This window comes from Garra rufa, chromosome 14 (assembly GCF_049309525.1).
Source record: "Garra rufa chromosome 14, GarRuf1.0, whole genome shotgun sequence".
Lineage (NCBI taxonomy): Eukaryota > Metazoa > Chordata > Actinopteri > Cypriniformes > Cyprinidae > Garra > Garra rufa.
The window spans coordinates 18,621,142-18,647,546 of NC_133374.1; the positions used below are offsets into that span (position 1 = coordinate 18,621,142).

At 39.9% G+C, this 26,405-nt stretch overlaps 2 protein-coding genes across 2 annotated transcripts in view; both read left to right on the forward strand.

Annotated features, from left to right (window-relative positions):
* Window positions 1-748: 748 nt before the first annotated feature.
* On the forward strand, window positions 749-12,038 carry serpinf2b (serpin peptidase inhibitor, clade F (alpha-2 antiplasmin, pigment epithelium derived factor), member 2b). Its single transcript, XM_073817969.1, has 10 exons — window positions 749-1,041; window positions 1,171-1,196; window positions 2,398-2,469; window positions 2,572-2,649; window positions 2,736-3,030; window positions 3,147-3,290; window positions 10,579-10,767; window positions 10,958-11,100; window positions 11,182-11,386; window positions 11,480-12,038. The coding sequence occupies exons 3-10, from the start codon at window positions 2,413-2,415 to the stop codon at window positions 11,809-11,811; spliced, it is 1,443 nt and encodes a 480-aa protein (XP_073674070.1). The 5' UTR covers window positions 749-1,041; window positions 1,171-1,196; window positions 2,398-2,412; the 3' UTR covers window positions 11,812-12,038.
* A 2,932-nt stretch (window positions 12,039-14,970) lies between these two features.
* The window catches only part of rpa1 (replication protein A1), a 39,669-nt gene continuing 28,234 nt past the window's right edge, over window positions 14,971-26,405 (forward strand). Inside the window, exons 1-11 of the mRNA XM_073817746.1 lie at window positions 14,971-15,129; window positions 15,637-15,684; window positions 16,041-16,119; window positions 16,891-16,999; window positions 17,617-17,705; window positions 17,813-17,887; window positions 22,764-22,881; window positions 22,993-23,095; window positions 23,177-23,245; window positions 24,699-24,891; window positions 25,457-25,593. Coding sequence (XP_073673847.1) covers window positions 15,097-15,129; window positions 15,637-15,684; window positions 16,041-16,119; window positions 16,891-16,999; window positions 17,617-17,705; window positions 17,813-17,887; window positions 22,764-22,881; window positions 22,993-23,095; window positions 23,177-23,245; window positions 24,699-24,891; window positions 25,457-25,593 — 1,053 coding nt within the window. The 5' untranslated portion in view covers window positions 14,971-15,096. The remainder of the gene's footprint in view (window positions 15,130-15,636; window positions 15,685-16,040; window positions 16,120-16,890; window positions 17,000-17,616; window positions 17,706-17,812; window positions 17,888-22,763; window positions 22,882-22,992; window positions 23,096-23,176; window positions 23,246-24,698; window positions 24,892-25,456; window positions 25,594-26,405) is intronic.

Below are 26,405 nucleotides of genomic sequence, written 5' to 3' on the forward strand. Positions count from 1 at the left end.
TTCCAGTTATATAATGTTAGAATATTTAATGAGAATTTATTCAGAGTACTAAAACATACATTACTGGCTTTCAAATTCAGCACGATATACTTGTCAGGTTTGGAAAATTGGCTTTTGAATTATGAGTTCTTGGCTTGTTAGTGTTATGGTGTTCATTTTGAAAAGCACATTATTTTATGTTACCAAGTAGAGGATTGCAGAGAATCCTATATGGCCAGACAATTTGGATAAGTGGATATCGCTTTATATCTGAATTCTAAAAAAAGTATTTAAAAATGCATTTGGCTGTATTTTACCCCTCAAACAGCTTGATCATTCCTGTTTGAGATCGACAAACATCTGATGTATAGTAACAAGCAACACACTGTCTGCGACATTGGCCATTGCTCTTTTGTATTTCATTGCGAGTATTTTTCTTTTTTACTTTTAAACTGTGACCTTTTTCTATATACTCACTAAAATGAACCTTTTCAATGATTTAAAGTAAAGAAACTGATCATAAATGTGTCTCCTTGTTTGAAAACGTAATAATTGATGACCTTCTCATTGATGAATGAGTGAGATTGCTCGGTTTGCTTTGTAGATTTTCATACTTGGAAGCTGAGCACCCACCGAAGAGGTTACTCTGATAGGACAAAGTCTGTTTGAGTGTTTGCAACACACTGCCTTTCAACTGCTCTCAATTTGGAGATCTTGGCATATGCTTGCGGATGACCCAAGGTAATGGTGGAGTCTGGCACTGGTTTGTTTCTCTGGCATATAAGAAAGCAATATAAAAGCCCTCTATCCAATAACAGTCTATATTAATATCAGCATCGGCAGTGCTGACTTGTCATCTCCTCCTCATTTATGCGCCGTTTTTCTTGCGCAGCTTGTTTACTCATATTCAGTGGCTCACATGCACTGTCAGCAGTGAGTTTATTTAGCTCGGCAAACTATACAGTAGCAGTTTATAACCTAAGTCTTCACAGATCCAAAAATCTACACACTTGAGTTTGATGTTTGACCCCAAGGTCTCTCAATATTTACATCTATGAAGAGGTAGGTCTAAGAGCTATATGAGGTAAAGATCAATGAAAGTTGAAAAGTAACTGCCTGCTCGGAGGCTGCCAACCCCTACAGCAAAGAATTTTCCCATTGCCTGTTTTGTGTGTTTCTTTCCCGAATCAGGGCTGGATCCACTGGAGAATTGCACGGTAAGCACTCAGTTTTGTTCATTCTCATACATTCTCACTATCATAATAGTTTGAAATATATTAGGAAGTTATTGTTTTAAAGTATAAAAGTTGAGTCTCTTGCCAGCTATTTTGGTTAGTAAATATGTACACTTCATCTTTCGTTTGTATATTTTTAAATTTAATCCTAGTATTCGCAAAAATTTCGATTTAAACATTTAACAAAAGATATTTTGTGTGCACAAGAAAATTGATTAGTAGTAATGCAGTAACATTTCCATATTTACATTGTTGATTTAAAAACAATATATATATATATATATATATTTTACTTTTCCTGCTTTGACCTGTAGCTTTAAACAAATTTAAAATGCTTAACCCTGGAATTATGCAATAGCTGACAGACCTTTAGCCATGTGAAGCATTTATTGATTATTTGACTGCATATTTTGTTCAATTTGGAAGTTTAAAAAACAATCCTGAAATTGGAGCTGTTAATCAGATTATGTATTTATGATTTATTGCGAGTAGCTAAAATATGGATTTCTGTGAAAGTGAGGGACCTACAAGACTTATTTTTTAGATGGTTTCTATCATAAACTAATATATATTAATTAAAATGCATTCAATTTATGCTTATGTGATCTGATAAAGCACTTCCATAATGTTTTATCCAATAAGAATATTTTAATAAGTTTAGATAATTTGTGACCCTGAACCACAAAACCAGTCGTAAGTAGCACGGGTACGGGTATATTTGTAGCAAAGCCAAAAATGCATTGTATGGGGCGAAATTATCATTTTTTATTTTTATTTTTTGTCAAAAATCATTAGGATATTAAGTAAAGATCATGTTCCATGAAGATATTTTGTACATTTCTTACCGTAAATATATTAAAACTTAATTTTTGATTAGTAATATGCATTGCTAAGAACTTCATTTGGAAAACTTTAAAGGCAACTTTCTCAATATTTAGATTTTTTTGCACCCTCAGATTCCACATTTTCAAATAGTTGTATCTCGGCCAAATATCCTAACAAACCATACATCAATGAAAAGCTTATTTATTTAGCTTTCAGATGATGCATAAATCTCAATTTCAAAAAATTGACCCTTATGACTGGTTCTGTGGTCCCGCGTCACATATGAGTACTTTTGTACGAATGATGAATGCCAATCATCTTAAATTTTGCATAAACTGTGCTGTTCTTTCATTTTTAGACTAACTTCTAGAACATGAACTTGTGTTTTCTGGCACTCCTCCTCCTTTGTTATGCCAAGCAAGGCTGGACGGTAAAGCACTTAACTAATCTTATGTTTATTACTTTATTCTATTTTTAATTTTATTACTGATTTTATTTTATTGTTGAAACGCCATACTTCTTGTTACTTTAGGAAGATGCAACTGAAGCAGAAGGTGGAGCAGATCCTGTAATTCCTCTGATCCCACTGCTGCCTAGTAAACCCATATCAGTAAGAACCCACAATGTTACATCCTTAAAGGACTTTTGACTTGTTTGTTTAGACTTTTGACACTGTAATTGCCTTGTCCCTTTCAGGATTTGAAGAGCACTCTTGAACCCACCATAACAGAAGCACTCACAGTTTCTCCAGATGGCCTGGAAGCAGATCCCTCAACCCCGGCTCCTGGGCAGAAAGAGGGCTCCTCTGAGGAGGATCTTGATTCGCTCTGTGATGGGGACATGACCAGCCAACAGATTAAGCGGACTGTAGGCAATGGCATTCTGAAGTTTGGCCTTTGGTTCCTGGAAAACTTGAAGCCTAGTCCAGAGCAGCCCAATGTCATCATTTCCCCTCTTAGCTTGTCTGTAGCACTCTCACAGTTAGCGCTGGGTAAATCTAAAATGAAAAACAGAATACATTTTTTTTGCATCCATTTATTTTTGCAAATTTAGTGCTGTTATATATATCTCTTAATAAGACAATCTTGTTGTTTATCTGAAACTTAGGAGCAACTAATGAAACAGAGAAGCTGCTTCTATACCAACTGCATGCAGATGCACTGCCCTGCTACCACACTGCCCTCAGCAGCCTCCTGCGCAACTTCCGCAAAAGAAGCCTGTCCATTGGCAGCCGCATCTATCTGAAAACCGGTGAGAGTCACCAAATACCACAAAACTGTGATGCATTTTCATGCAGGACGATATGGTGGTGATATATATATATATGGGCCATTCTACAGAATTGGTGCAAAGTCAGAGTTAAATGTGTAAATGACAATTTTTAATTTTTTTAATTTTGGATATATGCAAAGTGTATAATATCCAAGGTACACATTTCTAGTAATTGTGTAGTTAATTCGCAGTGACTGTTTCGGATAGTGACAATTTTAGATACTTTTGAACTAAGCCCAAAGATGTTAATCAGCACATGGTTGGCTAGCACAGTTCCAAACAGCTGTTCACACATACAAATTAAATTTTATGGAATAACTAACCCAAAGATATCACTACCAAAATTTCAATAAAATGTTTTGGTAGTGACAATTTTAGAAACTTTTAAACCTAGCTCAAAGATGCTAGTCACCACATGGTTAGCTAGCACAGTTCTGAACAGTGGAACACATAAAAACTAAATTTTATGGAATAACTCACAAAAAAACCCCCAAAGATTTCACTACCGAAACTTCAATAAAATGTTTCGGTCGTGACTTTTGGTAGTGACAATTTTAGATACTTTTGAACTTAGCTCAAAGATGCTAATCATCACATGGTTAGCTAGCACAGTTCTTAACAGTGGAATGCATATAAAAACTAAAATAAAACAACTAAATGATATTATATAACTCTCAAAAAAGTGTTTAAGTGGTAGTGACATCCTTAAAGTTACACACAGATTTTCAGACTTTTGAACACATTTACCTCAAAATAATGGGACCTATCTACTCAACATGTAGCTATGAGAGAGAGTGATGCATAAATATTTCCTGATCATAAATGTAGGGGTGTAGTTAAAAACAGTCTTGGCCAGTGGACTAAAACATACACTATTTCGGTAGTTAATCCAACAACAATGGATTAAAATGCAAAAAAATATTTAAAGGTCCCATATTGTCAAAATCGAAATTTCCTGGCTTTTTTTCATGATAACTGAGGTCTAGGGGCTATGTAACTACCATATGAGTTTCAAAACAGTCAATCCACAGTAAACTGCACACAGCCTGCTTAAAGTAGCTGTTCATTTTCACCAGCCGCTGTGACTTCCGTAACGATGTGACGTCCGATCTACTCAGTCACCGCCTTCAGTCACCACCCCGAGCACCAATCACGTCCCACCATCCTTTTGTCAAACCCAGACAATATCGTGTCCATAACATTGCTAAGCAACAACAACACGAAAACAAGTCGAGAAAACCCTGTTCAGTCGATAGATGTCGAAACTACATCATTGTTCATCATGGCTTCAGAACAACGTTAATATAAGAGACCAGTGGCACGTCAACTTCAGCCTCTTTCACACAGCGATTCTGGTAAATACACGGATAATGTGTCCCATGATTTGTTCCGGAGTTGTTTGATTTGGCTCATTCACAGTTGTTTTCCGGAATCTGTGTGTGCTTTACACACAACCCATAAAGACATGTGACGTTTGGATGTGAGATGTAATGTGACACGTACGTTTCACTAAACTGAAACTAATCTGAACAAACTGTGCTTCAGCGCAGATAGTGAGGAGCTGGCTCTGCCCGATCGCTGCTTCATTCCACTTTGCACGTATTTTTTTGTTGTGAAGAGTCGCATGATAACGTGCATCACTACAACACTGCCTTTATGGTTCTGGCTTTTGTTCACACAGCGCTCGTTCCCGTAATTTTCCAGAATCAGCGCGCATTGTGAAAGGGGCTTTACTAAAGCAACAGTTATGTAGCTTACTGCATTCGGTGTTTGCAAAAGAAAAAACATTAATGATCATTCTGAAATATCCTGTTGAGTATCAGCAGGCTAGGCTCTCTCTATGGCTCTGGGCTCGGCTAAAGCATACATGACCGTAGTGTCGCGGGGTGAGAGATCACAGGACAGAGAACTCAGTGAAACAGCCCCGGAGGGTGGATTTTATTGAAATAACTGAAAATATTTGAAAGTCAATACGGTGCAGAGTGGCGGTGAAATGGCGTGCTCTTCTTCCTTTGTGGAGTGCAGGTGAGTGAGTGAGGGACCGGTCTTCAGCTGCTGTCTGTAGAAAAGGGTAAGAGAGAGAGAGAGCATTAGGCTTCCAGTCTTGGAGAAGGCTTCTCACATTGTGCTGGTCTTGCGCTGCTTAAAAGCATGCCGGCTGATGAGCTGCAGCTGAAGCCGATCCCGCCGTGATGAGAGGCAGGTGTTGATTGTTGGTTTCCAGGGCGACGCTGATGAGTTCTCGGGACGCTCGTCACACTCCCCCCCCCTAAGCGTCGTCCTGGTCCTGCGAATAATATGTGTTAGAAGGGGAGAAACAGGGGGTGGGAGGGGAGTGACCCCTGACAGACCTGCAAAAGCTGCCCAGATCCGAGAGAGTCCATCGGCGTTGTTGTTGGTGGCCCCGGCCCGATGCTTCACAACAAAGTGGAAGTCCTGGAGCGCGAGGAACCATCTGGTCACCCTGGCGTTGGTGTTCTTGGCTTTGGCCATCCACTGGAGTGGGGCGTGATCGGTCACCAGGGTGAACTTCCGGCCGAGGAGGTAGTAGCGCAGCTCCAGGACTGCCCACTTGATGGCCAGGGCCTCCCTCTCCACGGTGGCGTAGTTTCTCTCGGCTGAGGACAGTTTCCTGCTGATGTACAAGACAGGGTGTTCCTCTCCCTCCTGGACCTGGGAGAGGACGGCCCCAAGGCCGGTGTCTGAGGCGTCGGTTTGCAGCAGGAAGGGGCAGCTAAAGTCGGGAGCCCGCAAAACCGGCTCTGAGGTGAGTGCCTCCTTGATTCGCCGAAACGCCTCGTCTGCTTCTGGTGTCCACTGGACCTTCTCCGGCTGCCCCTTCCTGGTCAGGTCTGTCAGGGGGGAGGCTAGAGAGGAGAAGTTGGGGATGAAGCAGCGATAATAACCCGCCAACCCCAAAAAGGCACGTACCTGGGTCTTGGACTTGGGCTTTGGGGCAGTCCGTACGGCCTCCACCTTCTTCTCTTGGGGACGGATCAGCCCTCGTCCTACTTGATAACCCAGGTACTTTGCTTCGTATTGGGCCAGGTGACATTTCCGGGGGTTGGCGGTTAGTCCAGCCCTTCGGAGTTCGGACAGCACCCTCCGCAGCCGGTCGAGGTGATCCTCCCATGCCTCCGAGTGGATCACGACATCATCCAAGTAGGCGGCGGCATACGCTTGGTGAGGCCGGAGGATGATGTCCATTAATCGTTGGAAGGACGCGGGAGCTCCATGCAGACCGAAGGGGAGGGTCCGGTACTGCCAGTGTCCGCTGGGGGTGGAGAAAGCAGTTTTGGGTTTTGCAGAGTCGGACAGAGGTACCTGCCAGTAGCCTTTTGTTAGGTCTAGAGTGGAGATGTACCGGGCCCGTCCCAATCGGTCCAGGAGCTCATCCACTCGAGGCATGGGGTAGCTGTCGAACTCGGACACCTCGTTGAGTCGTCTGAAGTCGTTACAAAATCGGAGGGTGCCGTCTGGTTTGGGTACCATCACGATGGGGCTGGACCATGGGCTGCGCGATGGTTCGATCACCCCCAACTTCAGCATTTGTCGTACTTCATTCTCAATAGCCTGCCGACGAGCCTCAGGGACCCGATAAGGTCGCTGCCGAATGATGACTCCAGGCGGGGTTCGGATGTCGTGTTGTAACACGGTGGTCTGCCCGGGGAGAGGTGAGAACACGTCGGAGAACTGACCGATCAGCTGTTGTAGGTCTCCCTTCTGGGCAGCTGAGAGGTGGGGGTTGACATCAACAACCACGGGCTCGGAGACGTGGAGAGCGGCGAGCTGGTCCCTAGTCCCGACCCACTTTTTAAGGAGGTTTATATGGTATAACTGGTCCGGGCGTCTTCTTCCTGGCTGCCGTAGGCGGTATGTCACTGGACCAACTTGTTCCACAACGGAGTAAGGACCCTGCCAGGTGGCGAGGAACTTGCAGGCCGCATTGGGGACTAGGACCATCACTCGCTCCCCGGGTTGGAACACCCGTGGTTGGGCTGCCCGGTTGTAGTGTCGTTGTTGGGACTGTTGAGCTTTAACCAGATGTTCCCGGACTAACGGCATGACCCGGTCGATTTTCTCCCTCATCTGCTGGACGTGCTCGACAACAGAGCGGTGACGGGCAGGCTGCTGCTCCCAGGCCTCCTTTGCCACGTCAAGGAGGCCGCGGGGTTGTCGGCCGAAGAGAAGCTCAAACGGGGTGAAGCCAGTTGAGGCCTGCGGGATCTCGCGAACGCCAAACAGGACATACGGCAGCATCAAGTCCCAGTCCCTCCGATCCTCTGCCGTGACTCGTCGAAGCATCTGTTTCAGGGTCTGGTTAAAGCGTTCGACGAGGCCGTCCGTTTGCGGGTGGTAGACAGTGGTTCTCAACTGCTTCACCCGCAGCAGCCTGCACAGGTCAGCCATTAGCCGGGACATGAAGGGAGTACCTTGATCGGTCAGGATCTCGGCCGGGATGCCGACTCGGCTGAATAGCTGGAAGAGTTCCTGTGCGATGTTCTTGGCCGTGGCTTTGCGTAGGGGCACTGCTTCCGGGTACCGAGTGGCATAGTCCAGGACGACCAGGATGTGCTCATGTCCCCGGGCAGACTTCGGCAGCGGCCCCACTAGGTCCATCCCGATGCGCTCGAAGGGCACGTCGATGATGGGGAGAGGGATTAACGGCGAGGGGGGAGGTTTCCTGGGCGAGGTCTTCTGGCATGTGGGACAAGCTTGGCAGAAGCTTCTCACCTCCGCGTCGAGCCCCGGCCAGTGGAAACGATCCCGGATGCGTTGGATGGTGTTTTCTCGTCCTAGGTGTCCGGCCATAGGGTGCGAGTGGGCTAGCTCCAGGACCGCCTCCGTCTTGGTCCGGGGTACCACTAGGAGATGTTTCTCCTCCCCCCTTCGCTGGGCGACACAGTATAGCAGACCGTTTTGGACGACAAAGTGAGGGACGGGATGAGGAGGAGGCTGAACGTCGCGACCTTCGATGCAGCGCACTTGCGTCCAACAGTGCTTCAGTCTGTCATCCTCCTTTTGCTCTCGTGCAAATGAGCCCCCTTCCGTGACCTGCTGAAAGACATCAAAGAACAGATTAGGATGATGGGAAGGGGACTCACCGTCTCTAGCACTGTCGGAAGCCAGGAGGGCGGAGCGCTGCATCGGACGTCGGCCTGCTTTTCGCTTCGGGCGGCTCCCTCTGGGGCTGACAGGCTGGGTGGCGATCGTGAGTAGGCGGTCGAACCCTGGCCAATCCCTCCCCAATAGTACCGGGACGGGAAGATCTTTAACCAGTCCGACCTCCAGTGACCAGGAGCCAGGCACCGCGGAAATCGTCACCTTTCGAGCGGGAACGTGTCTAGTTTCTCCGTGCACACACGTAATGGGTAAGACCGTCTTCGTGTCTCCACGGGGAGGGAGAAGGTGTGCCTGGACCAGGGTGACCGCACTACCGGAGTCCAGGAGGGCACGGAAACTCTTTCCGTTAATCTTGAGGTCCGCCTCCGGGGCTCCTGATGGTGGATCCGAGTGCACAATGCAGCCTGCCAGCCAGTTCCGGGTTGGTTGTGTCGGTGTCTCCGTTGGCATGGGCTCATCGCGGGGTGAGGGAGCCGCCGGTCTGCTATACTGCCGCTGTATGCCCTCCGGCGCGCGTCGCTCCTGGACCACCCTCCGGGGAAACGGTGGCGCTCGCTCCCCGGCTTCCCGGTGTTGGGCCGCATCCGCCAGCTCGATGGCGTCGATCAACTCCTGGACAGTGTTGGGGCTTCTCATTGCTACTGCCTGACGATGGGAGCGAGGCAACGCACGCAGCAGGCGTTCAATCACAACGCGCTCCGCTACCTGTTCGGCCGTAGGATTCCCCTCAAGCAGCCAGTGCCGTGCCAGACGTAAGAGCTCGACGACCTGGGCGCGGGCGGGGGATCGAGGTTTGTACTCCCATTCCGTGAATAGCTGGGCGGCACAGACGGGCGAGAGTCCCATTCTCCCTAGAATCTCTCTCTTTACTTCATTGTAGTCATTGGCTAAGTCCGCCGGTAAGGAGAAGTAGGCCCGTTGAGCTTCACCACTCAGGAGAGGTGCCAGCGCCCGCGCCCAGTCTTCTGCTGGCCAAGCTTCCGTCGCCGCCGTGCTCTCGAACATCTGGAGAAACGCCTCGATGTCGTCATGGGGCGTGAGCTTGGGTAGCAACCGGGTAGCTTGAACTCGAGAGTCTGGCAGCGGAGCGCGTTGGGCTGCGGCAGTAGCGCGGAGGGCGGCGAGCTCCTGCTCCGTTTCGCCCTGTCTCGTCGCGAGGTGCTCTACAATTTGCTGTTGGCGGATGCTGACCTCGGTGAGTCGCTGAAGTAGCTGATCCATTTCGGGGGAGGAGCGCACACCGACGGCTCTGGCAAGAGACATAGTGGGGAAGAGGGAAAAAAAAGTTCGGGTGAGTGATGTGAGTTCTCGGCCGTGAAATCTTCACTAATCTGCCCGCATTCTCCACCAGGCTGTCGCGGGGTGAGAGATCACAGGACAGAGAACTCAGTGAAACAGCCCCGGAGGGTGGATTTTATTGAAATAACTGAAAATATTTGAAAGTCAATACGGTGCAGAGTGGCGGTGAAATGGCGTGCTCTTCTTCCTTTGTGGAGTGCAGGTGAGTGAGTGAGGGACCGGTCTTCAGCTGCTGTCTGTAGAAAAGGGTAAGAGAGAGAGAGAGCATTAGGCTTCCAGTCTTGGAGAAGGCTTCTCACATTGTGCTGGTCTTGCGCTGCTTAAAAGCATGCCGGCTGATGAGCTGCAGCTGAAGCCGATCCCGCCGTGATGAGAGGCAGGTGTTGATTGTTGGTTTCCAGGGCGACGCTGATGAGTTCTCGGGACGCTCGTCACAGTAGTTAACTGTGGTTGGCCTGGCTGTGCGTCACTCAGAAAACAACAGGCCAATCAGAAGAGAGGCTCATGAATATTAATTAAAAATCAGCCAAAATCGACCTGTTTTTGACAGAGCTCCTAAAAAAGGAGCTGTAAAAATATATTGAGATGGATTTTGGCACTTATACCACAAATATATATTCTTAAGGACATCAACAACTAAAATAAACCTCCAGAAATGTGTACAATATGGGACCTTTAAAGATCATATTCATAAATTTAAATTAAGGGATTAGATTTCGGGACAGCCACCTCCGAATTTTTGTTTTAAATAGGATTGTAAATTTGAATTCTGGTTGATATTTGCTTTCTTTTTGATATTTGAGGGACAATTGCAAAGCTATGAATGCTTTCTTTTTTTCCTTAGGATTTAAAGCGAAACAGGACTTTGTGGAAGACTCTCAGAAACTGTATGACTCAGAGCCGGCCACTTTGACTGATGTCAATGACATCAATGAATGGGTTAAGAAAGTCACAAATGGGCACATCTCAGAGTTTTTGTCCAGTCTGCCTCTCAGCGCTATTATGGTGCTCATCAATGCCATGCACTACAAAGGTCAGAACAAACACCTGTTACCAGCAAGTATTTCACAAGTATTTCCTCAGTGAATCACATCAGAGGATTAGTATTACTCAGATCTGTTGCATTATAGTTCCCTTGTTTTTTCACAAGTGTAAATCGATAAAGGTCTACAGAAGTCTAATTATACAAGCCAAGAATACAAGTCTAATTTTCTCTCTCACAGGAGAGTGGCTCACTCGGTTTGACCCTCACTTCACCTCCACTGAGCTCTTCTACATTGATGAAAACCAGATTGTTAATGTGGATATGATGCTTGGGCCAAAGTATCCTCTCAGCGTTTTCACCCACCATGAACTAGATGCTCAGGTTTCTGCCTATTAAAATGCTACTTTATAAATCATTATTCTTCACTATTGATCTTTATTCCTCACTACTTGATCTCTACAGGTTGCTCGATTCCCTTTTAAAGGCGACAAGAGTCTACTAGTAATAATGCCAACATCTGGACATGTGAACGTATCAGCCCTTGCAGCTAAGCTCAACATCTCAGATCTTTACCGTCGACTACCACGAGAAAGAAACATGCAGGTCAAACTCCCAAAATTCAAACTTGACTACAACCAGGACCTCCAAGAAGCCATGACAAACATGGGTAAGATTTGTAATCACCTTGCATTCAAAATCATCTTGATATTTCTTCATTATTTATATTAACAAATATATAATTCTACTCCATCCAATCCAGGTTTAGGAATACTATTTAGTAATCCGAAGCTGGACCGCATCTCTGAGGGGCACTTGTTTGTGTCCAGTGTACAGCATATGTCCAGTGTTGAGATAAATGAAGAGGGCGCAGAGGCAGCGGCGGCAACAAGTGTGGTCATCTCACGTTCCAACCCTTCATTTACCGTCAACCAGCCGTTTTTCTTTGCCCTATTGGATGACTTAAGTCAAACGCCATTCTTTCTGGGAGTGATTTCCAACCCTAACCCTGGAGCATCCACTGTGGTCACAAACCCTGGCAATTCAGATAAAATTAATGACAAGCCACACTCTTTTGATGTTCCTCCAAAGTAGATTGTTTTCATACATTTAGCAGAATGAGTCCATATGTGATCTTTGACTGCGTAGCTGGTCCCCATTTGGAGGAAAATTAAGGACATACATACTAATATAAAGTTAATTCTAGCAGATAATTTGACATTTTTCCCCATATGTAAATTAATGTTCTAAATATTCTAATCTTTGTTAAAAAGTCATGCTTTGTTTGTTTGCTGTTTGTTTTTTAATTAAAGAAATTTGACCAGAAATTATAAGTTTTTCTTATTATTTTGGTTCAGTGAAATGGTGCCTTCTTTCAGATCCTATATAACAATTTGCAGCGCTACTAATGGAGAAATCACTTGGACATTTTATCAGGTGCTACAAACATGGACACTACCAGTCAAAAGTTTTTGAACAGTAAGAGTGTTTTTTTAAAGTCTTTTCTGCTCACCAAGCCTGCATTTGATCCAAAGTACAGCAAAAACAGTACATTTTTAATATATATATATATATATATATATATATATATATATATAAAAAACACTTATTATTATGTTGAAAACAGTTGAGTAGAATTTTTTTTTCAGGTTTCTTTAATGAATAGAAAATTCAGAAGAACAGCATTTATCTGAAATAGAAATCTTTTGTAATATTATAAATGTCTATATCATCCCTTTTGATCAATTTAAAGCATCCTTGCTATAATGTTACAAAATCTTTAGATCTTTCTATTCATCAAAGAATCCTGAAAACATGTTTTAAATATTGATAACCCTGCTGAAAAAAAACAACAACAATGGCTAAAACCAGCCTAGGCTGGTTTTAGCTGGTCATAGCTGGTCAGCAGGCTGGTTTTAGATGGGTTTTGGCCACGTCCCCAGGCTGGTCAGGCTGGGAGACCACCAGCTAAAACCACCCTAGCCAGGCTCGGAGACCAGCTAAAACCAGCTACTTTCAGCTTAAACATTTTTATTATTATCTCTGCTGAAAAAAAAAAACAAACAAACAAAAAAAAAAAAAAAAACAGCTAAAACCAGCCGGTTTAGCTGGTCTTCTTTTAGGACCCCTCTAAAACCAGCCTGCTGACCAGCTAAAACCTAGGCTGGTTTTAGCTGTTTTTCAGCAGGGATAATAATAAAAATTAGGGCCGGGACTCGATTAAAAAAATTAATCTAATTAATTAGAGGCTTTGTAATTAATTAATCGAAATTAATCGCATTTTAATCGCATATAAATATTTGACCTGAAAACAGTGAGAAGTAAGTTTTTTCATATGGATTTTTAGTATACCATTGAATAATGACTGAACACATAAACTTAAGCAACAAAATACTGTTTATTTTTGTTCAACCAAGTGCAACAGACCAGTGCAATATTGCCATTAAGTGTAGCAATAGGATACAGTGTTTCCCCTAGGTTTCCATACTTTTTTTCTCGGTACTTTACCCTACTTTGTGTAATAACGAAAACATTTATCTCAGTGAAAAAATAAATCCAAAACTCTCTATTTTAACATTTTGAACAATAGGGCTTTACAATCTTTTGCTATTTTTTTTTTTCTAAAGAAATTCTTGTGTTTAAATTTTTCTCATAATCAACTGAAAGCATAAACATTTATTTATTTTTAATCAAATGAAAATAAAACTTTTTAATTTTTGGCAAACAAACAGAGGTTTGCTGTTAAAAACAATAAATAATAATAATTTAATATTTAAATAAAAATCGTAGTATTTTTTTCTACAATTAAGTGGTTAATCTTGTTGTTATATTTATTTTTTATCATATATATTGCTTTTTGTCAATTATTTAAATAGGAATATTATTCTGTTTCATGTTAAACCGTACTTTTATTTTAACAGGTTGCCGTGAAGTTTCTGTGTGTAAAGTATGATATGATGCTAGTTTTCTCAAATGAAACGGTAAAAGTGACACTGACAGTAGCTTTGGAGATTGAGTCTATCTGTTCATTTGAGATGCAAATGCCAAAAATTAACGGGAGCATCACGCGTGCAGTAAAAAAAAAAAGCGTCTCTGCCATTCTAACATAAAGAGGCAAACTTTACATGCAGGATTCATATTAAAACGGTCTTTTTGCATTTCAGTTTTCACAGATACTAGTCCATATCGCGATTTGAATTAAGTGACAGACCAACTTTTGATTTATCAATCCAAAAATCGACGAATTTACGTGGCATTCCGCGCTATAGTAAATTCGTTTTTTATGAATGGAGTCCGCGATCCAGTCCGTGTTTTCTTGGAGGAGACATTGTAAACGCGCCCCCCTAAGATAATGGTAGGGGAAACACTGGGATATTTAGAAATATACTAGCCTAGATTTCAGAAATTCAGGTACCCTATAGTTAGGTAGACCTTCTGTAAAAGCATTGAGGTGATACTTGAGGCTCGATGTGCTGCGGTGATATGCGCATTCCTTTGTCTGAACGCTAGTTGGTGCTCCAGTATAATCGGTCCGCTGAAACTCATCCAGTGAGAAACGTTCCGCGGTGCAAAATTAAGTGCGATTAAAATGCGTTAAAAAAAATTTAACGCGTTATTTTTGTGTAATTAATTAATCTAAATTAACGCGTTAAAGTCCCGGCCCTAATAAAAATGTTTCTTTAACAGCAAATCATCATATTAGAATGATTTCTCAAGGATCATGTGACACTGAAGACTGTAGCAATGACACAGGAATAATTTACATTTTAAAATACAAAACAGTTATTTTAAATAGTAAAAATATTTAACAATTTTAGTTTTTGCTGTGCTTTGGATCAAATAAATGCAGGCTTGGTGAGCAGAAGAGACTTAAAAAAACATTAAAATCATACTGTGCAAAAACTTTTGACTGGTAGTGTACTTTAGATTATTTACAATTTTAAATAAACACAGGTCAAAATGTACAGGACACAGTTAAATCTATTAATTAAATAAGCTTTTCTTGTTTTATCTTATTACAGAGCACAAAACCTAGAGTATATTAACAGAAAACGGGTGTATGGAAAAACTGTTTGTTACAAAAAGTTTAAATAGAACAAACCTGGGCCAGATCAAATGGTCTTCAACATACAAACAAAAACCAAAGACCTTTTAGTGTATCAAAGCGGCATTAATACTAGTTTGCTTACTGTCATATTTATTTTGAAGCTCAGCGGAAGTGGTTTTGTAACAGGAAACACGTCATCGTGTGTCGCACTTTCGCGCGTTTGGAGTGAGTTGGCGCGAGGAGACAGGACACTGCTGAATTCCAGAGACGGTTGTTGTTGTGTATTATTACTACAAGGTTTACTCTTCGTTTCGCAATATTTTTGTGAAAATATGACTGTTCGATTGTCAGAAGGGGCAATTGAGGTAAGAATAAGCCAGCAGCATTATTTCCACCTTTGCAAACATAAGCTTGCTAAGTGCGTTAGCCAGCAAGTTTTCATCCTGCGGTTTGGCACTATGACAGTAAAACAAAATCAGATTATTATTGCTTTTAATGTTTCATTAAGTTATTTTTTCACGATTGCATGACTTAACTGTAACGAGGTTAAATGAAATGATTACAATTTTAACACATTACAGTACAAGTCCACAGACTGTTTATATTGTCCGCCCAATGGAAACTCATTATATAAGTTACATGCATTAGTTGATTGAATAGTTTGTGCATTAAAATATTAAGATGAGCATACGATTGGAAAGTCAGAATCATCGTAGATGGAAAATGGATCATGAAATAGTATTTATTTTTTCTTTACCGTATTTTGAATGTGGGTGAGATATCTGAATTTGCTAATATTGTTGATCTGATTTATATGGTAATGCTGGAAAAGTTAATGTATTCATAAATGTTTGTGCACTTTTTCTTTTCAGTCCCTGACAAAAGGAGTTGAAGTCAGCAACCCTGTTCTGCAGTGTGTGGTAAATGCCAGATTTTTGTTTTTGCAGTGTTTTCAAGTTAATCAAGTTATTTTGTTTCTACATTTTTTTAAAATATAGATGACCATGTCAAGACATAAATAGTATATATATAACGTTTATATTTTAAAGTCATTATTTATAACATTTCAGTATGCCTAAACTGAAATTTTAGGTCTATCAGACTGTTTTGTTTCTTGTTTTTCATTGATCATATCAGTAATTTTTATTAGTGATTAGTTCATGTTTCATGTACTTACACTTTTGAAAGTTTACGCTTTCGTTTCTTTGTTTGATTACAGTACTAAACCATTTATTTTCATGCTAGTCAACTTAATTCTGTTAAATATGCTTTCCAGAACATTCGTAAGATTGATGGGGGAAATGGTCTGTCCCGTTTCCGTCTTATGATGAGTGATGGGCTGCACACTATGTCTTGTAAGTTTGATTAGTTTTCCGATGTCTTTAATTTAATTAGATGTCTGTCCTTTAAATCGATTAAAGTTTTGATGTCCAGGATGTTGTTTTGGACTTGTTTTGCAAAACAGCTGCAAAACTATATATGTGACCCTGGACGACAAAACCAGTCTTAAGTAGCACGGGTATATTTGTAGCAATAGCCAAAAATACATGGTATGGGTCAAAATGATGTTTTTCTTATGTAAAGATCATGTTTCATGAAGATATTTTGTAAATTTCCTACTCTAAATATATCAAAACTTAATTTTTGATTAGTAATATGCATTGCTGAGAACTTAATTTGGACAACTTTAAAGGTGATTTTCTCAATATTTAGATTTTTTTTGCACCCTTAGATTCCAGATTTTCAAATAGTTGTATCTCGGCCAAATATTGTCCTATCCTGACAAACCATACGGTAATGGAAAGCTTATTTATTATAAAAAAGTGACCCTTATGACTGGTTTTGTGGTCCATGGTCACATATTTCTGCAATATTTTTGTTAGATACACATGTAAATGTCTATGTTAGGTGGTTATGTGTTTGAAAGCCTGTATTGGAATAATTTGGACATGGAATTTTAAGACATTGGAAAGTTAAGAGTGAGTGATGTTTGTGTTCCTTAGTCATTAAGATATAATGTTGTGATATCATTGGGATGCAAACCCTAGCTGTTGTATAAAAATGCAAATAACCCGACACCATGTGTTCTTTAATAGCTTTTGTCCATTTTCCCCCTTTGCATCCAGCATTCATGCTCTCCACGCAGCTCAATCCCATGGCTGAGCAAAACCAGTTGGCTGCTAACTGTGTGTGTATGCTGAAAAGGAGCGTCACTAATGTTCTGAAAGATGGACGGTAAGAATTTCTTGATTTTCGGTTGTTATTATTAGGATGTTTAATAGATTTTGTGTCTCTGTGGCTATTCTTAATGTATACAGTTATTTTTTTTATGTTTCTGCAAGAACTAAGAAGCATCTTAACTCCCCAAGTCTGGTTTTATTTATTGCCAAAAAGCAGTAATCATTACAATATTAAAATATCATTGCAATTTGATGTTTAATGTTTTTAAATTTCATTTGTTCTTTTGATGGCAAAGCAAATTTTCAGTAGCCAACTACTGCAGTCTTTAATGTCACATAATCTTTCAGAAATAATCCTGATGAGATGAGTTAGTGCTCAAAGATTTCATATTATTATTATCAATGTTTAAAACAGTTGAGCTACTTAATAATTTGGTGGAAACTGTGATGTATGTTTTACTGAATAGAAAGTTTGAAAGGTCAATGTTTTTGTGAAATGGGAAAACGTGTTAGATTATAAATGTCTTGTACTGCTTTTGATCAGTTTATTGGATGCTTGCTGAATGAAAAATGTATTTCTTTAAAAAAATCTTACTGATATCAAACTTTTGAACAACAGCATATGTTTATTAATGCATATTATCAAGTTTTTGTGTTTGATGTTGTACACAGACGTGTGGTGGTTATACTGGACATGGAAGTGATGAAGTCTGCTGACCAGATGGCAGGAAAAATTGGAGACCCAACTCCTTATGTGGAGGGTGAGAGTACATTTGACATATCAAATTTTATGGAAACATATTAGTTATGCTCAATGTTTTATTTTCCTGCCATGTCTGATTTTTTTTTTTGTGTGTGTGTGTTGTAGGCCAGTCAAAGCCACAACAGAATGCAGCTCCAGCTCCAAATATGCGTCCATTACAGCCTCAGAATGGAAGTGATGGTATGGAAATAAACTGGTAACACTTTACAATACGGTTCATTAGTTAACCACATTAGTTAACATGAACTAATAATGAACTGCACTTATACAGCATTTATTAATCTTTGTTAATGTTAATTTCAACATTTACTAATACATTATTAAAATTTTGTTAACATTAGTTAATGCAGTGTGAACTAACATGAACAAACAATGAACAACTGTATTTCCGTTAACTAACGTTAATGAAGATTAGTAAATACAGTAACAAATGTATTGTTCATGGTTAGTTCATGTTAGTTAATACATTAACTAATGTTTAACTAATGAACCTTATTGTAAAGTGTTACCAATAAACTTAAAAATGTGTTCAGTTTTTAGCATTGCTGTCAGTTGTGTTATATAGTTCTGAATTGATTGTATTTCAGATTATAAATATTACATGATTACTAAAATAACAAATATATTCACAAATAACAAATATATATGAGAATATGACACATTTCCAAGATACTTATAGTTCCTTAAAGTGCTGACATATTAAAGTTAAATTTAAGGCCATAGCCTTAAAGGAGAAGTTTACTTCCAGAACAAAAAATGACAGATAATTTACTCACCCACTTATCATCCAAGATGTTAATGTCTTTCTTTCTTTAGTCATAAAGAGATTTTTTTTTTTTTTTGAGGAAAACATTTCAGGATTTCTCTCTGTATAGTGGAGTTCTATGGTGCCTGCACGATTAAACTTCCAAAATGCAGCTTTAAAGGCCTTTAAATGATCCCAGCTGAGGAAGAAGGGTCTTATCTAGTGAAATAATTAGTTATTTTCTAAAAATAAAATTACAATTTATATACTTTTTAGCCTCAAATGCTCGTCTTGTCTAGCTCTGCGTGTACTGTGTGTATTACGATTCAAGACAGTTAGGGTAGGTCAAAAACTCCCATTTTATTTTCTCCTCCAACTTCAAAATCGTCCTACATTGCCCGCAGAAGTGCCGACCCAGTGTTTACAAAGTAAACGTGCAAAGTAGATAAAACGCCCTTTACAAAAAAAGGTAAAACAGCGATGTAGGACGATTTTGAAGTTGGAGGAGAAAATGAGATGGGAGTTTTTCGACATACCCTAACTGTCTTGAACTGGAATACACAGAGTACACTCAGAGCTAGACAAGATGAGCATTTGAAGTTAAAAATTGTAATTTATTTTTAGAAAATAACCAATCGTTTCACTAGATAAGACCCAGCTGGGATCGTTTAGAGCTTTTTGAAGCTGCATTTAAACTGCGTTTTGGAAGTTCAAACTCGCCGACACCATGGAAGTCCACTATATGGGTAGAAGTCCTAAAAAGTTTCCCTCAAAAAACATAATTCTTTATGACTGAAGAAAGAAAGACATGAACATCTTGGATGACAAGAGGTGAGTAAATTATCTGTGAATTTTGTTCTGGAAGTGAACTTCTCCTTTAAAGTCCCCATGAAATCAAAAATGAATTTTGGCTCTTAGTATGAATGTTAACCTTATCTGTAAACTAGTGGGCTCCAAAACAATAGCTGTGTCTCATTTAGAAGGCTGCGCCCTCCGGAGGTCGCATTCGAAGGCTGCATACGTCATCGAGGCTGTCTCATTTCAGAAAAGCAAGTAGGTCACTTCAAATGCGACCTTAGAATGCGCCCTTCTTTCACAGAAATTCGAAGGATGCATGAGGTGTATCCTTTGCCACTACAGATAACCCACAATTCTTTGTGTTGCAAACAACTGTCGTTAATTTAAAAAAATGCCGGCACTGGCAGATGTATACACACGAGCAAAGATGTGGTGTTTAGAATTTAAATCAGTAAAAATGGATAAACTTTGTTCTTAATTTATCTTAACAGATGAACTTTGTTCCTTAATTTAAGTAATGTGAGAGCGTAACAATGCTCTAAATGTGTTGGCATAGCAACGTGATAAATCCTGTTTCCTTTTCCGCCCGTCCTACAAAGGCCATCTTGTTTGTTTCTAAGTTGAGGACACTTCGTTTACACATCCTACAAAGGATGCAACCTCCAGAGGATTCGACCTCCGGAGGGCGCAGCCTTCTAAATGAGACACAGCTAATGACAAAGTTCACATTAAGGAAAGGAAAGGAAATGAGGTGAAGTGAGGCCAAGTATGGTAACCCATACTAGGAATTTGTGCTCTGCATTTAACCTATCCAAGTGCACACACTTGGATTAAGAAGATATAAGCATTCAAAAAAAAAAGTCTCCAACTTCCGCCAATATGGATCAACAATTTTGATGACATCACCCTGCACTTCAGCTTCTCATCAAACTTTCTGTCCAATCAAATGCTCTCTAGAATCCAGGGGATAGGGAATGATTTAAAAAGTGTAAATATGCATTTTGTTGGGGCTAGACATGTGCCGGTATTCGGTAATGCAATAAATCGCGGTGATGAATATGCACGATATCGTTATCGTGGGCACTTCAAAATACCGTGAAAAATAATAGATCAGAATTTATATTTATAGAACGCGCATTAGCTTATTTTCCATCAACCGCTTAAACAAACACGGTGTATATGCTGCGCGAAACACGTGCGCACTCTGAATGTAAACAATCCCCACATGTAGAAGCACTGTGCGCATGCGGCGCAGTGCGCACTCTAGTCTAATGTAAACAATCCTCACACGGAGAAGGAGCATGGCGGAAGGAGGAACACTGCCGACGATTTATTCCCATTTTAAAAGCAGGGCTGCCAACTCTACGCATTCAGCGTGAGACTCACGCAATTTACACTTCTCACACGCTCTCGCGCCACGCATCCATGTTCTCACACAGAGAAAAATCACGGAGCAAAGAGAACATGGAGACCGACAGACTACTAGAACAGAGCAGGTTACTTTTGATATGAAAACAATTCTCAGCTCTCAGGTTCTGTCCATTTTATTACGAAATTCAGACAATAAATACCGTTTTGGTGCTTGTAAATGTGACGTGACCGATCGCTGTAGGGATTCAGTTCAAGTAAACCGATCATCTGTTACTTTTTATTTAAAGATACAGTACAACTTTACCGAAAGATATGCCTACATAATATCGATCAATCAGTGTTTTTCAACCCACGGAAAGAGGTCAATAAAACTGCAGGTGAACAATTATGTCACAGAACGTTACATTTACCTTAGTTGACTAGAAAAAAAATAGCTATAGAGGAGTATTTTGCTAAATATATGCACTATATTACATTTGCATTATATTTTTACTTGTTATTTAATTGTTATTATAATGAAAACAAAATTGTATTTAATTTAATTTGTTAATTTTTAACCTTTAATACTACCAGCTGACAGGGCTCTCTGTATGTTTACAGCATTATGTGAGATATATTTTTTTTTCTTGAGAAAAATTTATATGTAGGCTATCTACTGTAGCCTACCTAATTTTTATCCAAAGAGTCCATATTGAATCAAGATTGAAATCAAATCCCAAGAATTGAAATCGTGAAAATTGTGTAAAATTCTGTTTAGTTACCAAATGTTTTGACAATCGCAATTACACCTATTGTAATACAAGTTGTTTTTTTAATGCAAGTTGTTCCCTCCCCCACCACCACCACCACTCCATCCATTTTTCCTGAGCAATTAAAATATTGTGATAATACCGTATACCGTGATAAAAGCTCAATCAATTAATCGCAGCATGAAAATTTGATACCGGCACATGCCTAGTTGGGGCGATTGAAGTCTGGTTTCACGTTGTCACACGAACTGCCGCAGCATGCACACAGCTTGCTCCGGTCCTGAGACACGATAGCATGGAGCAAATCATGTGTGTGAGTCAGCGCAGACCACAAAACTTATCTGACACATTTGAATTATAAAACATAAGTGTCCTGTGTATAGCGATGTGGATGAGATTGTTTAAATTATGTCAACACAGAATAACGCTGCATGTTTAAAAGCACTTCAGTGGACCTTTAAATGATAAACTAATTGTAACTATGGTAACTGATTTGAAAACAAACCACTGGCCAACGGTTTTTAGGTGAACTAATGAATGAACTAATTAAACCAACCAACTCTTTTTGTTCACTTTACACTTTGCACTGTGTTGGAAAGTGTTTAAACTTGATATGCTTGGTTGTAAAAAGAGTATGAAGTAGAACAGCAGTGGAAAAGGTAAGAATCATATTGCAGCTGGTGTGCTATCACTTTAGTTACTGTGCTAATGAATGCCTGTATATGATTTATTTATATCACTGCTAGTTGTGCTTTTTAAGGCAAGCATAACTATTTATATCATGACTAATAATAGGCAGTTGCTTGCACTTGTCAGGGATTTGATCCAACTTATAGCCATAAGTATTAAACTTGAATGTGTAACTTGTTCTGTGCTGAATGTCAAATTTTATTGTTGTGATTTGTTGAGGAGGGCTGTAATATTACTTTACAAAGGAATATATAAATAAATATAGATTAGTGGAAACACCAGAAGGTCTAGCCCTCAAGTTGTGCTTGTGACCTTGCATTTGATGTGAGAATTCATAATCTGCTTTCTGTTGTTTTAATGTAATTTTTATCCCTACAAATAGAAAGTCTTAATTTCCTTTTAACATGCCAATACCCATTTTTGTTATCTAAAAGCGTTTGAAGATGTTTTTAATTATGTATTTTTAGCACAGAGTCTAATCTTCTTTGACATTTTTAACTTCAGTGTGGCGTCACAATCTATATTCGACAGCCGTTTTAATTCACACTTTCGAGATTGTCACATAAGATTCAGATTTCAGAGGTGTTGTGTCATTACAGTCGGTCATTATTTCAAAATTGTTCTCTAGGTGTCTGACTATGTCTACCCTATTATAGATCTTCGTTGATCTGTGATGTGTGGTTTTCTCTTTTAATCTCATTAGGTTCAATGAACAGACCTTCTGCTCCAAGCTTCGGAAAAAAGGCCATGGCTGCCCCCAACACTCCTGGAGGCAGCTCTAAAGTCGTGCCCATTGCCAGCCTCAATCCATACCAGTCAAAGTCAGTCTCAAATCTTCACCCCTGTATATTTTTCTTTCCAACCCAATTGACCATTGTATATCATGTGGCATATTGTGTCAGGCAAAATTCATAAGATTGTGTTTTTTTCAGATGGACTGTCAGAGCCAGAGTCACCAACAAAAGCGCCATCCGCACGTGGAGTAACTCCAGAGGGGATGGGAAGCTCTTCTCCATGGAGCTTGTGGATGAAAGCGTAAGCATTTATCAGCAGTGGTCAGAATAGAAACTTGAGAATATTAACATGCAATAACATCTTGCTTTTTATTCATTATAGGGGGAGATCAGAGCAACTGGATTTAATAACGAGGTGGACAAATTCTACACCCTCATCGAGCAGGGAAAAGTAAGGCCTACTTTCTTTTTGGTTTTATTATATGTGACCCTGGACCACAAAACCAGTCATAAGGTTAAAATTTACACAACTGAGATATATACATCACATGAAAGCTCAATAAATAAGCTTTCTATTGATGTATGGTTTGTTAGGTTAGGACAATATTTGGCTGAGATACATCTATTTGAAAATCTGAAATCTAAGGGTGCAAAAAATCAAAATACTGAGAAAATCACCTTTAAAGTTGTCCAAATTAAGTTCTTAACAATGCATATTACTAATCAAAAATTACATTTGGATAGGTTTACAGTAGGAATTTTACAAAAAATCTTCATGGAACATGATCTTTACTTAATTTCCTAATGATTTTTGACAAAAAAGAAAAATCAATAATTTTGACCCATACAATGTATTTTTGGCTATTGCTACAAATATACCCCAGCGACTTAAGACTGGTTTTGTGGTCCAGGGTCACATATGTAGTGGTCGACCAATATTGTTGACCAATATTTTTTTTTTTTTTGACAGCCGATGTGATATCTTTGAAAGCAGGGTGGCCGATATGAAGCTGATATAATTTTATCTATTTTAACTAATATTCAAGAAATTTGAAATAGTTTAAAAAATGGATCAAAAAATACATGTGTAAAATAAACATACTTTAGATAACTTTTTTCTTTTTTTTTTGTTATACAGATTACAACATCACAAGATCTCACAACTAGATTCAATTAAGTTAGTAAGCCTTGTGAAATTTAATGTTCATTAGTCGTTCAAAGATTTAAGTGACAAATGCATATTTGCTGAATGCTGTCGCAAACGAGAAAGTATTATGTTTGCCTTTCTGTTACTAATAATATAAAAGCAATCGTTTTAGGGTTTTCTACTCAACTCAAATACTAATTTGTTGTGTTCTCCCTTATTCTTTTATAGATGTCAGTATGTACAAATCAGAATAAGCATGTTGTTTGCATTTTTACATAAATACTGTTACATTGAACGCCAATGTAACATTATTTCAACCAAATTTTGACATTTTATTCGCCAAAACCTTATTTGAAACCTTAAAAGTAGACATTATACTTACATTTAATGTGCTTTGGACAAAAATAATCACTTTTGTAAATTTCTTTTGATGTGGACATCTTAACATCCCAAATTTTAATTGCTTTGTTTAACATGAAACAGCGATTCATACATTTTATGGATCTGACTTCCGCTCTCATCCTCATTGAGCTATTTTTAGCTGTACAAAACAGCTTGTTTTGGTGTATGATATTGCAAATTGGTGTCTTTTTATTATTTTATGTATTATCTTAATTATGAACACACTGGATTGTAGTGCAAACAGTTTTACCCTTTACTTCTTATTTCCCTATAGCGGCTAATTACTTTTAAGTTAAAGAAGGTGGATAAAGTATGTTGATACTGTGACCTGATTCATCCCTCTTGTTGTCCTCAGGTCTACTACATCTCAAAAGGCACCCTGAAGATTGCCAACAAACAATTCTCTTCCCTTAAGAATGACTATGAGATGACTCTAAACGGCGAGACGAGCATCATCCCATGCGAGGACAGCCACGATGTCCCCATGGTGCAGTGCGAATTTGTTTCCATTGCTGACCTGGAGTCCCGTGAGAAAGACACCATCGTAGGTGAGTGTCTTCCCCGGCCTGTGCGATTGGCATCATCAATAACCAGCAGTTTTAATAATTAACTGCGATGGAGACAGTGGTGCGGCTCTCCGTAACAAATGTGTTGAGACCCAGGAGGTTGTGGTAATTATAACGTTGATGATGAACGCAGTATTAATAATGCTTATGACAGTAATGGCCTGTGGCGCAGATTGACTTTGTGTCCCTGTCGGGTTCTAGCAGAACCAGAGCAGAAAGATGCTGTCACTGGTAGAATGAAGAGTCAATAAGCATGCCTCTAATTATGGTAATGGCAGTCGGAGCACGCCGAGGTGCAGCAGGCGTATTTCTTATCCGAGATTTGAGTCAGGTGCTGGCAGTGATTTGTGAAACGCTCCTAATGGCAGCTAAATGATTCATAACGGTGTCTGATATGAGAGGATTAAGATGGCGCGCTGTAATGGAGCGATGGCGGGTGTTGTGGAATTACATTCTGGATGAGTGGTATAGCCATCCCAAACCTATTTACTGTTGGTAAATTGGGGGGAGTAGCAGTGTTGTAAACCCGTGTGGCGTGTGTTTGCAGATGTGATTGGGGTGTGCAAAAACACAGAGGATGTGACGCGCATCACGACCAAGAACAGTCGTGAGGTTTCCAAGAGGAACATCCAACTCATGGACATGTCCGGCAAAGTCATCCAGCTCACCATGTGGGGAAATGATGTACGTATTAATCAATCTTTATTCATTTGTTAAATTATCTAATGCCTTATAGTACAAAATAATTGATTTTGTGAAATTAGTCAATATTGTGATAAATTGAGTACTTAAGATTATTTGTCAACCGTTCTGGCAAAATGAGTCGGTATGCACACCATCTAATTTTGAGCTACAGGCAAAAGAAGTAAAAAATGTCATTTTTGGTTTTCACAAAAAATAGTTAATTAAGCCCTCTTCCAGCGATCCCAATGCTCCAAATAGTAATTAAACAGCTAAAATGATCTTTATTTGTACGCTTTCTGAGAGGAGTACCTTTTTCTCTGCTCACTTCTGACGACTGCTACTGCTTCTCACCACAAGTTTCACGTCTATTGTTGCAAAGCGCAGCATTCCAGCTTTGAGATTATTCATATCAAATTCTCGATGGCGAAATTCACACAGACATAATCTGTTATGTTTTACATGAACGTTAATGGTTGGGGAAAACATCTGATGTGTGACATTATTAGATCCATGCATTACAGTAAGTCTAAATATAGATCTGTCTCAGTGTTAAGTAAAGATTAAAAGAAAAAGCGGAATCACTTGCTGCTCTTAATTAAACTTCTTGTTCTTATTTTTAATAACAAAGATTAGGGATGCTCATTTCGGTTAATTTTCCTGACCGACAACCGCTGCTCGTTATCCGATCATTAACCGTTAACTGATAAAATTAGAATAATAAATTAGTTTAAAATAAAAATAGAATGCACGAGTATCTGTGATGATACATAAAAAAAATACAAGCAAATGTTTTATTTTAACGTGCAAACAGC